Source organism: Alligator sinensis, unplaced genomic scaffold (assembly GCF_000455745.1).
Source record: "Alligator sinensis unplaced genomic scaffold, ASM45574v1 scaffold91_2, whole genome shotgun sequence".
Taxonomy (NCBI): Eukaryota; Metazoa; Chordata; order Crocodylia; family Alligatoridae; genus Alligator; species Alligator sinensis.
The window spans coordinates 663,773-678,004 of NW_005842529.1; the positions used below are offsets into that span (position 1 = coordinate 663,773).

Sequence of the window (14,232 nt, forward strand, 5' to 3'; positions counted from 1 at the left end):
CCCTATATAAAGTAACCTTAAAGGTTACTTATATTAATATGGGGTTCTCCATTCTTGTATGTAGGAAAGTCACATATGTATATTGTTAACTTTAGTAGCAACCATCAGATTGTGAATGCCATGTGAGATATTGTCATTTGTTTATAAGCATACTTCACAACCAATTACTTCTGACTCTCCCAAAACAGAGTCCTTGATGACAGCTGTGCATCAAACCTGGAATTTTTCCAAAAATAGGCACTGAGTTATCATCTCATACATTGAAACAAAAGCAAAAAAAGCACCGTCATAGTTGGATAAATCAGGAACACTTGAACAGATTGTCTTCTGAACCTTTAATACATTTTACTCTTTCTTGGTTGAGCGTTGTCATGTAGACTCAGAGGACAATTGTTTTGGAAAATTATGAGGCACTAAGTGGAAATACTTGACTTAAGCCTATGAACTATTTGTACGTGGACCTCCAACTGACAATAATGGGAGTTTCATACACAAAGACAATACCTGGATAGTGAAATGAAAGTGTTCTAGCATCCGTAACTACTTGGGATGCAAGAAGATAATTTCCTTAGAGTCCAAGGGGGTCAGATACAGGGAGCTACCAAGAACTTTCATTAAGAGCTACCAATAAAAAAAAAGTGACTTAAAATCAATACTAAACATCTTCCACAATGCCATTCAGTCAACATTTTTTCTGTGAATTCTTCTAATGGCAAAGTGACTTCTGCACCTAGTGAGCATTAAAGAAGCACTGAGAAGCACTGGAGAATCATCATGTAGTGTACAAGTCTGGACAGTATCATTCAAAGTCATTCAACATACAGAAGTTGTAATAGGTACCAAGAAAGGACCATACTTTTTCCTTTTCCTTTCCTTTTCCTAGCATCTCTCCCAGCTAGGAAAGTTGGGGGCCATTCTGAATTGTTCCTAGCAGTAGAAACCATCTCTGCATGCAGACAGCATCTTCCACTTTCTCATCAATGTTAAATAAACTATTTTCTAAATTGATAAAAATTATTCATTAGCTTCTGTAAAAATAAACTAAAACTGGGAACAACTCTAAATACCCTGATGTCCCTAGCAACACATTTCTCTATTCCAGACTCAAAAGACCTTTCAGCCATGTTAGACAGACTACCTAGCCATTTTTCTCACCCTAGATTTCATAAGAAATGTTTAACACAAAGAACTTCTTGTCTTTAGTGGGACTACATACAAAAATAGAATGCTCACAGATGTGAAAAACATTTATCCAATCTCATTCACAATTGTGCTGAACACAGATTGTACTTTCTGGCTCATTTCATTCAAGGAAGTACCCAGCGTAGAGATGATGCAGTAAGTATTCAAGGACTTTTTTCCATTGGCAGTTAAGTATCCATTTGTCAATTCTTTATTAAAACAAAACAAAAAGTGGCTATAAGTGAATTATGCCATGTACTCTTAGGAATGTGGGCCCCGTTATTTCATTTATACACATACAAATATGGATCAAGGCCACTAAAGTAAAAGGAGTTACACAGAAAGGAAGAAGCAGGCCTAGTGATTTTTAAGGTGCTATCCTTAAATTTTCTTACTAAATGAACAGTATTCTATTTCACAGAAGGCAGTGATTTATTATAGTTGTAAGAACTCTGGAAAAGTATATTTAATCCAGATTATACATGAAGAACACAGACAGTATTGAGCATTGTGAAGAATGGCAGGAACTAAATTTGTGGTATGCATGGTAATATCCTTAAGAGCTACCACAAGAAAATAAAAGCCTTCAAGGGTGAGCAAGGAGATTTTCTTTAGAAAAATGACTCTAGCCTAAAGATTGAAGAAGAGAAGTTCAAAACGAAAAAGTTCAGACAGACTACAAGGGTGGGGTAAAAAAGGAAAAACTTGGATCACCAGGAAGCCAGACAATGCTGGTAAACTTGCATAAACATAGGAGAGTAAGAGGAAGAAAAGAGAGGAGCACCTTTGGGAAGTGGTCATTGGTTTTTTTCAGAGAAGCTGGCTACCAAATGGGAGATGATAAAGATTACTCTTAGGAAAGGACGAGAAACCAAAAAACATCCACTGATCTGACAGCACTGTGGTGGTACGGGGGATTGCACTCCATGCTTCCAGAAGTGCATCAAGGGCAGGCGGAGTGGGGCAATACCTTGACAAAACCATTACTAATTAATTTGAGTGAAAAATTCTTCAGCATCACTGATGTCTGATGCTTGCAACCTTAATGTTCCTAGCAACACATATTCATCTATGCCTATCTCAAAAGGCCTTTCAGCCAGGTTAGAAAGACTATCCAGTCATTTTTCTCACTTTGAAATACCTCAAAAGTATGAGGTATTTTAGTTACAATGTAAACTAAAAAGGACTTTTCTAATTATCTTCCTCTATCACTCCATATTTACTTTTAGCTCAGAAAGGTTCCTGAAGTCACCGTTTCATGCTTAGTACCTTATCTTTCAGGGACTGCAAACAGTTGAATTTTTAATTCAGAAAAATATATAAAATTAAATTTGTAGCAGTTTGAGGTGTGGAGTTGTCTTCTCCCTCTTCCTACATGAATCAAAAGTTCTGGAGGACAGCTTTCTTTTTACTACTCTTTGCATGGTACCACACACCATCTGTGTGTGTCAGTCATGTTTGCTTGGCACACATGAAATAATATAATGAAGTACTCTAGGCAGCTATGGCAATTACTGCCCTCAGGTGATTAATGTCAATTAATTTTTGGTCTTATGCCAAAACATAATTTGAGTTATGCTAAGAGTCCCAAAATGCAGTTTATCACATCATAGTGGTTCATTCAAAATATTATTCTAATTATTTTCCTATATTAAAAAAGCCTAATGTAAAATGAAGCAGCCTATTTTCTCAATACTCTGTTGCAACCTGATCTTTTTAGTCTCTTGCTTTTCAACTAAATTGCTGTTGCTAGTCAACGTCACTAAAAAGTTGGGTGCACTTCTGCTGTTTTTTGAGCATGCAGCATAAAAAGAGAAGTGGGCCCCAAAACATTAGATAAATAATGCTGAAAGGCACAACATAAAACATAATGGAACTTTACAGGTGCTGTCTTGCCTATTTACTCTTTCTTATTGCAAATTATATACAAGCATAGAAATGAGGTTTAAACCCATAAAATTAATATTATAAGCAATAGGAACCTAAAAGCTGTTTAAGCCAATTCTCATTCATCCTCTAGGCACTTACTAAAAATGCTAGCACAATACTTAAGTTTGTATTTGACAAGGTAATATTTAGCAAAGGATTTGTTTACTGGCTAGTCTGCTTCCAAATAGCTCCAATCTTAAACTGATTAGCAATTGCTTTGTATATTCCATGTTTAAGTGTGCGTGCATACATTTACACACCAGAAAACTTCCTTTGGTGAAAAGCTTTTTTGCCAAGATTCACCTCAGTAAGATTAGACAGAGACTGGAAAGTAAAAAAAAATCCAACCATTTGAAGCACTTATAAATGGGTGTCTTTAGCTCACTGATTGTGTTTCACAAGCTGCTGTTGCCCTCTAGTGTCCAAGCATAGCTTCAAAATTCACCAACAGAAGTAGAATAATCTATCAAGTTTCCTAACAGCAATTTTCTATTTAGAATAGCGTGATAAAGAGAATGAAAGAGGAGATACTTTCTTTAGTAGGTGCATATAAAATATCTTCAGTCCAGTAACTAAGAGTTTTTAAAATACTTTGTTCCTCTCAGAGCAGAAGTCAAATTTCAACCTCTTTACACATAGCTGATCTGGTCACTGGATGTGTACAACTTCCTGCCATACTTCTATTGTTAGCATGCCAGCAGTCTGTCTGCTGTCTGGCTTAGGTTTAGTGTTCTGACTTCATGCTTACCTACATTAACTAAATACAGCCCTAGAGGATGCAGGATACTAAAGCAATTAACACAATCCTTCCCCCAAGAGTCTCATTACCACAGTAGACTTGCATGAAGTTTTTAGGACTATGATTAATTTAAATATATATTAAGCAGCTCAACTGGCAGAGGTTATATTGAAGACTTCACACAAATGTGAACTTTTGCAACAGACACAATCAACTTCAAGTTTAGTCAAACAGTTAAGAAACAAGAAGTCATTTAGTTTCTGTTTATTTGTAATTGTACAAACCCATTACCTGAAAAAGTTATTCCCATGTTCCTTGCTAAAACCCATATAAACAGAGGAAACAAATAAATTGACTGTAGAGAAAGGAACAGCCAAATTCACAATTTATTCCCAATTTATTAGTTATTTCCTGCCATTCTCTTTCATTTCTAGCAATTCAAGGTCTTAAGTAATATTATTATAATCAAAACACATTAAGACCTAAAACTGTGGAGGAGTTGGTCATTAATGCAATAAGATTCACTTAGAGAAGCATTTCAACAACTTTGTTTTGCCTACGGTACACAATGGAATTGCCTTTATCCGTGAACAATGACATTTCTTGCATACAGCTGTTATTAGAATTAAGAATGGGGCCTTTAAGATATTTATCCTGAGGCTATTTCTGTACCCTTCTGGCTAGGAATGTAAATATCATTTAAAAAAAATTATCCATTTAACTTCTGATTATATCAGTTAAATGGTTAACTGATAACACAGCTGCTGCTGGGAGCCACTCCCAGGGCCCTTGAGGGGGAGGAGGTGCACAGCTCAGGTGAAGCCCTTTGCTGGGAGGGAGGGAACACCTGCAAGCACCTAATTGCTTAATTGTCATTAGGCTGCCTACTGTTTTCTTCTTTAACCTCATAGGCTATGGGTACTATACCCCCCCACACCCCACCCCCTCCCTGTCCTGCCACCTTCTGATTCCTGCTAAGGCATCACATGGCTTCCCTTCCCTGCAGGACTGTGTCAAGGCCCATGCAAAACAGTAACTGGTAAAATAACTTCTTACCACTAGGCTTATTGGTTAAGTGATCAATCATTTAACCTTTCACATCTCTACTTGTGGCTCAATCTATATTCCCTCTCCTCCTTTCCCCCTTCCAAAATAACCAACACAAATACCCAACCACAAAACACCTTGTGGATAAGTCACATCCTATTTAAAAGAAAAAAAATACATATTTCTCCATAAGATTAGTGCTCGTCTCTCTGCTGAAATGTTTGTTATTATGTGCCTGTCAAGTCAATACTTAAGGAACTGGGTGTTCAGTCAGAAATAGAGTTTCTAGACTTAATGGTTGTTCAGTGGTTCATAATGAATTGTAATGTTTTACAATCTTCCCCTTCAGCCATAATAAAAATCAGAAGACACGTGTTTATTCATTTCTATTGATTGCAGGACACATCTCTGAGCTCAGTGAATGTCATGTAGTCACAGTTTTCCTTTAAACTTTCTTATTTACCTGGAAGTCTTAAGCAACCTCCCATTCTCTACTCTGATGGTGGCAACTCCATTGTCTCTATCACTTGCAATCAGAACTCTGTGCATGCTCTTTTCTTGTCGAGTCATAGCAATTTAGGAATGAGTTGGATTAGGGGAAAAAATCCTTTACATGGATATGCCAAGTCAATAGGTAGTGCTTTTGTTAGGAAGACACTTAACTATGGGTTTAGTAGGACAAAGGCTGCCTCTGTGACATGTACAAAAGTCACTAGAGAGCAGAGACTGACATCCCCAAAGGAAAGGCAGAAACAAGACTGTAGCTTACAAACTTGGCACATGGCTTACAACAATTGTGGCAATAGCCAGCTGTATGCGTGTTGAGGAATTGAAGACGCATATCATTACATGGTTTAACCTTTCTTTTCCTTGACTTTACGGCAGATATTATGTATATGGTAAACCTTACTTCTTTCACTGTGGTGTTTTGAACAGGAATTGATTTGAACTTAGAGATCCTTTTTAAGGCAAGAGGTAGCATAGTAGATAGTATTCAATTACAGTAGTATTTGCACCCAGATAGCTTTGTAGCAAACTATATTCAATACACTGTGCTGCTTGTGCAGCTTTTTTTGTTTACTACCTAACCTGGTTGCATGAAACATTATATTAATCTCCTGAAATGTCCTCTCTCTGAAGTGTGAGGTCTTCTCTGCCTAACTTGGATTTTATTAAATGATAAAATAAAACAAAACAAAACAAAAATAAACAACATTTCACCATAGTTCAATTAAGTGAGGTTTGTTTTTTTTTCTGGGAGATGAAAAACCCTGCAAAACCTCAGAACAGTAATTCCATACCCCTCTTACAGCAAAAAGAGAACACCTTCCCCAGAACCTCAATACTAGGTTTCAAAAACTCATTATCTTCAGCTGCTACAGAAGGCTACACTTACTAGTGATTTATTATTTCACTTTTCTAAGCAATCATACGTCAGCATACATTCCATTGATCAAGTAGTCTAGCCTGGTATAGCGCCTTCTCCAAAAAGATTCAGACATTCTTCTGCCTATTAGTGTAACAGCTAATAACAAGAACATCAACCCAAAAAATAAAGCTGTGATGAGGCTACTCTTTTCACCAAAATGAGAGACAGCACTGCTTTGTGAAACATCATCTGACAAGTAGCCTTCTAAAGCAAGTTCCCCCTTAGTTTGGTGTGTGTTTTGAAAAGAATCTGTGGATTCCTTACTGGGTAAAGTAACACCTGAAAAAGAAAAGAGACTGGAGATGCTATTGGCAGCAACAGAGGCAGTCTTTGGCTCTATTTTGGTAGCAGATGTCCCTAGCTGTGCAGACACTGTAGTAGTTTGAGGATTTTTGATCATGTGGTCAATTTTACCAAAAGCAGTAGCTGTAGCACTGGTATGGGTGGTACTAGGTTGGGAATAGGTAGTGGGAGTGGTACTAGTGGTGGCAGGGTCAGCAGGGGCAGTAGTATTGGTAGTGGTGGTAGTGCTAGGTGCAGCATGGGTAGTGGCAGTGGGGGTGTTAAGTTCAGCATGGGCAGTAGTAGCATTGGTAGGAGGCAACAGGTCAGTCATTTTTTCACTTGGAAAAGAATCTGAGTTCTTAGGAGCTTTCTTCCCCTGGTCTTGAGGAAACTGTGAGTGCAATTCAGTATTATCTAAATGTTCTACTTCATGGTCCATGAATTCAGACATCCGGGAAGTGATATATTGCTGCAGAGAGACAGTTGGATTCAGGAGTATTGCCTGAATTTGAGGAGCATTTTGTGTCTTCGCAAGCTTTTCTCCATTTGAGTCATCACGTGCAAAGTGCAAGTTCTTATTTGTGAAAGGATTTTTTTTCAGAATCTGTGAATCTAAAAACAGAAAGAAAAATAGAGATTAATTTTTTAATCCACTTTTGCAACCAGTTGCTTTCTCCCTAGTAAAGTATCCAAAAAAGTATCCTATAAAAATAGGCCTGCCCTAAAAACACAGCAAGGAATCTGCCCACAGCATCAAGACTTTGCATTTGCCTGAGACAGTGGCGGGCAAAATACAGCCTGAGGGCCCAGTGGGGCTGCTTGTGGCTGTGCCAGCGTGGGAAATTCAGGTAAGAAGGGGGGAGGACTGCAGGGATTGCCCAAGTCCTCAGGGTGGGGCTGGCCCCTGCTGAGCCCCACGGTCCGGCCATGCAGCTGCAAGCTGGTAGGCGGGTGGGAAAGTGGTGCTGGGGCCAGGGGTGAGTGGGAGTGTGGGGCCTGCGCTGGTGTCATGGGGCCAGCGGCAGTGGTGGGGCCCAGAGCAGGATGGTAGGAGTGTGGAGCACAGGCTGGCAGGGGTCTGTGGAACCAGGCTGGGCTGCATCAGCAGCGAGAAGGGGGAGCTACATAGAGCCCTTGCTGGTTGGGACCCTGCGCTCCTGCCACCCTGCTCTGGGCCCCACCTGCGCTCCCACCTGGCTGCTGCTGGCTCCTGCACACCTGCTCACTCCCAGTGCCCCCGCCCCAGCCCCGCAGTACAGGTGGGGAGCAGTGCATAGCCCCGACCCCTCGTTTGCCTGCGGGGAATAAGCTGGTGCTCAGCATGGGGAAAAAGCGGGTCCCCCCTCCCCATGCCTGGCACTTCCCGCTCCAGCTGCTTGCAGCCTGCATGGGGCTGTCCTGCCTCTCCACCGCATCACTGCTGCCCCATGGGGTAGCAGTGGCAATGGAGAGCAGGCACAGGCAGCTCTGCGCAAACTTGGAGTGGCTGCAGCATGGGGTGCCGGCCACGGGAAGGGGGAGTGGCCCCTTTTGCCCTGCACTGAGCACCAGCACGTTCCGGAGAAGCTGCTGCTCGGCTTGGCGCGGAGGGAAGTGCCCCCCCCACTCACTGCTGCTGGGTAATATTTGGTGCAGCCACCCACCTGGAGCCCGTGCCGCAATCAGCTGTGGTGCAGCTGCTTCACCACTGCCTCTGGGCTGCCCAGCGCAGCAGCACTGGGCATGTGGAGCAGCTGCTGGGCAGCCAAGAGGCAGAAGTGAAGCAACTGAACCACAGCCTAGCGCAGCATGGGCTCCAGGCAGGCAGCTGCAGCAAACACTGCCCGGTAGTGGCAAGGAGGGTGGCTGCTTTCCTCCATCCTGAGCAGCAGCTTCTGCCAACCTGCTGCTGCCACAGCTCAGCCCTGACGGGAGAGGCCAGAGCTGGCGCAGGGCTCAAGCTAGTAGCGGCAGTGGAGAACGAGCTGGTGCTCAACGTGGGGGAAAAGTGGCTGCTCCCCTTTCCTGTGGCCAGCACCCCATGCTGCAGCCACTTCGAGCCTGTGCACAGCTGTCTGTGCCTGCTCTATGTTGCTACCACTGCTCCGTGGGGTGGCAGTGATGCGGCAGAGGGGCAGGGAGCCGAGCATGGGGACGCAGAGCTGCTTTTCCCCCACACCCAGTACCAGCTTGTTTCCCACCAGTGAGCACGGGGTCAGGGCTGTGTGCTGGCCCCCACCTGTACCACGGGGCTGGGGCTGGGAGTGCGCAGGCATGAGGAAGCTAGCAGCAGCGAGGTGGGAGTGCGGGGCCCATGCTGGTGTCCCAGGGCAACTGCTGGCAGGGTCCAGAGCAGGGTAGCAGGAGCGTGGGGTCCTGGCCGGCAGGGGCTCTACGGAGCCAGGTCAGCTCCCCGCTCTCCCTGCTGGTGCAGTCCAGCCTGGCTCCACAGACCCCTGCCAGCCCATGCCCCATGCTCCTACCACCGTACTTTGGGCCTGGGACATTGGCGCAGGCCACGCGCTCCCACTCGCTTTCACTCCCCTGCTGCTTTCCCCACTTTCCTGCCCAGCCACTCTGCACTACATGGCTCCTATACCCATATCCATACCCACACACACATCCATCCCCAGAAACCCTCAGATGCAATCACTTCTGCATATACACCACAAACCAGGACAAAAATATTTTTAAAATTAAATTAAAATATATTATTATGGGTGTTTGATTTTTAGTATGTAATTTGTTTTTCCTCCCCTAAGAAGGCAAACCCTCTTCCCCAAAGGAGTACTTCCAGGGGCAAGAGGAGGGACTTCCAGTGGCAAAGGTCAGAGGTTGGGGCAGGACTTCCAGTCCCAAGATGGTGACCGGGGGCAGGGCACCTGTGAAGGGGCGGGGCTACCCACGCGACCCTTGACCACTTGCCAAAACTCAGTAAGCAGCCCTCCATCCAAAATAATTGCCCGCCCCAGGCCTAGGATCACTTTTTCAGAATGTTTAGCAATAAGTATGTTCACTTACAGTTGTCACATCACAAATCAACATGCCTTTAAGAAACCTAAAGGTGCTGGGCCCCGTTCTTAATGGCTTCCTATCTTGAGTAAGCATTCAATTCTGTGCATTCGTGGCTCTTTGTTACAGGAGTGTTTTGCCTATTTACTGTGAATGTTTAAACTACTATTCATAGGTTAAAGACAGTGAGAGGCCAATCACCTTGAAGTCATTCTTAGCTTTTGCCAACTAAGGAGCAGAAATTACTAAGTCATACTTGCATTTACCCATGCATTGAAAGTAATGATCACAGTGTCTGAGCACCATACAATTCTTTTTTATGTAAATTTTCCTTCATGTAGAAGAGTACTACAGACAGGGACTGGGAACACAAAGAGCCTATCTGCCCAGTCTTATAGAAAGCCTGTGGTGAGGCAGGGCTTAAACCAAGTCACCAAAATTCCAGATTAGTTCTCTAACCTGGAGGTTGGCAACCTTAACCTGTGGGATCCAGCCCTGACAGCTATTTCATTTGGCCTGCAGAGCCAAAGGGCTTCTGTGGCATTTCAACAGCAGGGGGCCACATGGCTTTACCCACATGGCAGCTGAGCAATGGGGAGAAGCAGTGATGGCAGCACTGCAGGGGAGGGGGCATGGAGAGTGGTGACTGCGGTGGCAGCAGCACGCATCAGGTTGGAGGCAGCATATGCTTGGAACTAAGCTCTGTTAAAGCAGCCCCTCCTGCTCCAATGATTAGGGCAGGGATTGGCAATGTTTTAGAAAACCCTCTCACTAGCACTGCTTGACCTCTACCTCACTCAGATTCTTTGCGTACTTGGTGTAATGTTCTTAGCTTTTACCATGCAAGTGAACTTGACTTAGAGGCAACTTTGAGGCTTCTGTTTATACACAGGGTGGAGAATTTAGTCTTTGTTCTCTGCAAGAGGAAGCAGGAATTCTGCTTTTTTTTAAAAACAAACTAAATCCCATTTCCCTCCCCTCCCCATGCTATCCAATTTACATCTCTCATGGATGTATCTGCCTAAATTAGTCTAGGCTTGCTATTTCAATAGCTTGTTTATATGGAAGAAATTCAAAAGCATTGGTATGTTAGATTGGTACTACAAGAAATCAAGGACTTCAATATTCTGCAAGACCATGTTGTACTAATGCATGGAATTAGTGGCAACACTGGTGGAAGACTTTTATTCTTCTGTGACATGGTAAAACACAAAACCTAGGTGCAGTCTGCTGTGACCGTGCTTGTCAGTGAGTGTATCAGATGGAGCGTGTCATGGATCCTCAGACCAACCATGTACCAATGAACAGACTAGGAGGATGTTCCTATCTCCCAGCCAGCAGGAGAGCTCCACAGAAACAGGAATCAATGTAAAGCCTCCTAATAACTTGCAACCAAGAGAAAAAATATCTTTTCCTTCAGCAGATAGGAAGAAATGAAAGAACAGATAACAAGTGTGACAAAAGGTACCAGTGGGAAACATTATAAGGGGAAGTGGAACAAGAGAGTTCTTAGAAGCAAGCAGTGAGGTTCACCATTAAAAAAAAAATTATATTTGCCCTTCAAGTTCAACTGAATAAGGATTTAAGCAGCGCAATGCACAGCTGCAATATTGGAATTACTAACTAAAATTCGGTAGCAAGAGACAGACATGCTGCATGACAAAAAGTGACACTCACTTTCCTGCCCACTATTTCATTATGTTAAGATATTATATAGACCCAACAGGGAAAAAAACAACTTAACAATCAGCTGAGTAATAGTTCTTGGAAAGATTAAATAACTGGCAGAGTTTGTGTATTCTCATCAGCCAACAGGGATCTGGATTTATAGAAGGTATGGTGCCTCACCCTTGCCTCACTTCTAGGTTAAACAGGATAAGAATATACTTGAGCTCCCAAGCAAATACCACCCATACACATATAAAAGCCCATAAACCAAAATCTATCCACATGCCCAAGACTTGTATAACCTAGAATTCATGGTGAAATATTCCAGCACATCAACCAAAAAACCTCTTAAGAAAAACTGTTTTCTGAAAGAGAGCTACAGCAGCAATGAAAATGCCACAAAGATTCCTTTTGACAAAAGCCATTAAAATGTGGAAATGTGTGGCGAATGTCACCCAGATAACCTTAATTAACCTCAACACAGATAAAGAGACAAACAAATTGATCTCCAGATTTACGAATGATCATAAGTGACCCCGATTTAAAAAAAAAAAAAAAAAAAGATTAAAAAAACTATGCATGAAGGTCACATTTCTTCCTCCACCCCCTCGCCCCTCCCCCACCATGATTTTGACTTACAGCATCTCTGCAAAACTAACAAACTCAGAACTAGGCAGTCGCCTGACTCATTCACCACCGACGTAGTTCAGGATACAAACTCAAGCTGGTGTACCACTCCCTTATCAGCAAACGGAGGTATTTTCCTGTCTGTTCTCTTGCAGACGGATATCAACTGAGCACATGGAGAATTTAGAACCAATTTAGATTCCATTTGTCTACCTTAAAAATTAATACACATATGGACATATTTAAAGTTTTATTTTAAAGGCTCTGCCATTCATAAAACAACAGCTACTTCCATAGCCCCATGGTTTCTGTGGGTCATAAGGAAATAAATATTTGAAATACAAGGAACAGAAATATCTACTTTAACTGCTATTTTCCAAAGTTGGAAAGGGCATGTTGAGCAGCAAAGAACAAAAACAATTATGTCCTAAAACAAATTGAAAAGGCCTCATTTAAACAAGAAACAGAATAAGAGAGGTCTTTGTACTTGCAGGTAGATATGAATCTACCTGATTCTTCCATACCAGCTTGTTACAACAGGCATTTTCTTCCAGACTATGCAACACAATGTATTCCCAGAGCAAATTATCTGTAAATTATATCTGGTTTACAGAAAGTGATTTCTATGCATACTATTCATAATGTCTCATTATTATTAATACCAGTGATGTATTTTACTAGCATGATTGTTAATACATAAAAATCTTGTCAACTGAGATTAATATTTTAAGGATAACAAGTGATATACCAACTAATTAGGAAGCAACATCCCATTTCTCCGATTTTTAGTGTGTTGCCTAACAAACAAGGAATTAACCAAGAGACAGCAAACGTGATCATCTAAGCCACCACTCCTTTCTCACTGCTGGACAAAAGGCTGAGGAACAAAATCCCTCTGGCTAAGACCAGGCTTTTAGACAAACCAACAGACTAGTGTAAGATGTTGCATTTGAGTAAATCTGACTATGCAGTTTACAGGCTATCAGGGCACTGCCAATTCACTACTTTCAAACAACAGCCAGAAAAACTGAGGAGCATTTGTGCAGGATTTATGTTGTGAAGGGAGCAGAAGACAGCAGGGAAGAACACAGAAGGGTTTCTTATCATCCTACATGAATATTTCCACCTTCTTCAATGAAGGCAACATGGAAGAAGCATGTCAGCAGACAGGACTTGGGGAACCTAGTTCTGCAGCCAGTTCTGCCAGTAGCCGATTGGTTAACCTTGGGCAAGTCGTTAAACCTCTCTTCATCTCACTGTTCCTCTTTTTGAGAATGAAGATAGTGATAAAACATTTTGAAGGAGGTCTGCAAGTTCTACTGACACAAGACACTACATAAAGAGCTAAATATCCATACACTTTGCACTGTTAAAAATGCCTAAGAGGAAGCACATGTTTTACACATGCCAAACAGGAAGCCAAGTCTAGGTTAACGGGCCTCTACATTTTTAGGAGATAAAAATGTTTTGATAATTTCTTTTGTTTCTATTGTAGATAGGAAGATGTTCAGAGCAAGGACTTGGTCTTACATGATTGTGAAATGCCAGGTATGCTTGTAGCATTACAGTAGATAATACTGGTCCTGAGGAAAATTGGTATGTGCTTTACTGTTCTCTTTCTTTAAAATTAAAACAAAAACAGTATTTAAGAGAAGACCTGCAAAATCCTCTCAAATGGCCTGATAAACTCTCCCCCCATCACCAGTCTCTGCTCTTCAAAGAAATGATTCATGGTATTCTACAAGCATTTTTAGTAGGAATCCAGCAGTATCATGGGTGGCTGAACTTGTGGAGTTTTGTACAAGAAGGCTACATCCCCATAAGTGGGAACACATGCTTTGTGGCAACTCAAAGGCTTTTGAGGCACCGCAAAATGCACAGAGAGCATGTGAATTGGTTCACCACGCTGCATATTTGCAGCTCAGTGACAAAATTAGATACTAGGAAATTCAAATATCTAAAAAAAGCACAGAGTAAAAAAGCACTGCTGTGTGCGCTGTCCAAAACCAGAGCCTGGACAGCCAGAACCATACTCTGGCTGCTGTGGCAGAAATGCCACTGTCGGTGCCCCTCTCCAGAGATCTGTCTCTGCCAGCCTGAGAGGCTGCGATTGAATCCCTCACGGCAGGGATCTCCCACCTTGTCTGCATGACAAAAGCCTGGCGCCTGGGAGGTGATGCTCTGGTCACCTGGGCAGGGGTGGGGGAAAAGCCCGGCCCTGCGTGCGGGCCCAGGTAGCCAGGGATGCTTGGCAGATTGGTCGGTTTGTAGTCAGTATTGGCAGCTTCGATTGGACCGGGCTGCTGAGGTCAGAGAGGTTATTTAAAGGCCCGGG

At 42.5% G+C, this 14,232-nt stretch overlaps 1 protein-coding gene across 5 annotated transcripts in view; it reads right to left on the reverse strand.

Annotated features, from left to right (window-relative positions):
* Window positions 1–1,371: 1,371 nt before the first annotated feature.
* MANSC1 (MANSC domain containing 1) overlaps window positions 1,372–14,232 on the reverse strand; it is a 25,884-nt gene continuing 13,023 nt past the window's right edge. For all 5 annotated transcript variants that reach the window (XM_025213449.1, XM_025213451.1, XM_025213450.1 and 2 more), the window contains one exon: window positions 1,372–7,223. In XM_025213449.1, the coding sequence (XP_025069234.1) occupies window positions 6,325–7,223 (899 nt within the window). In that variant the 3' untranslated portion in view covers window positions 1,372–6,324. The remainder of the gene's footprint in view (window positions 7,224–14,232) is intronic.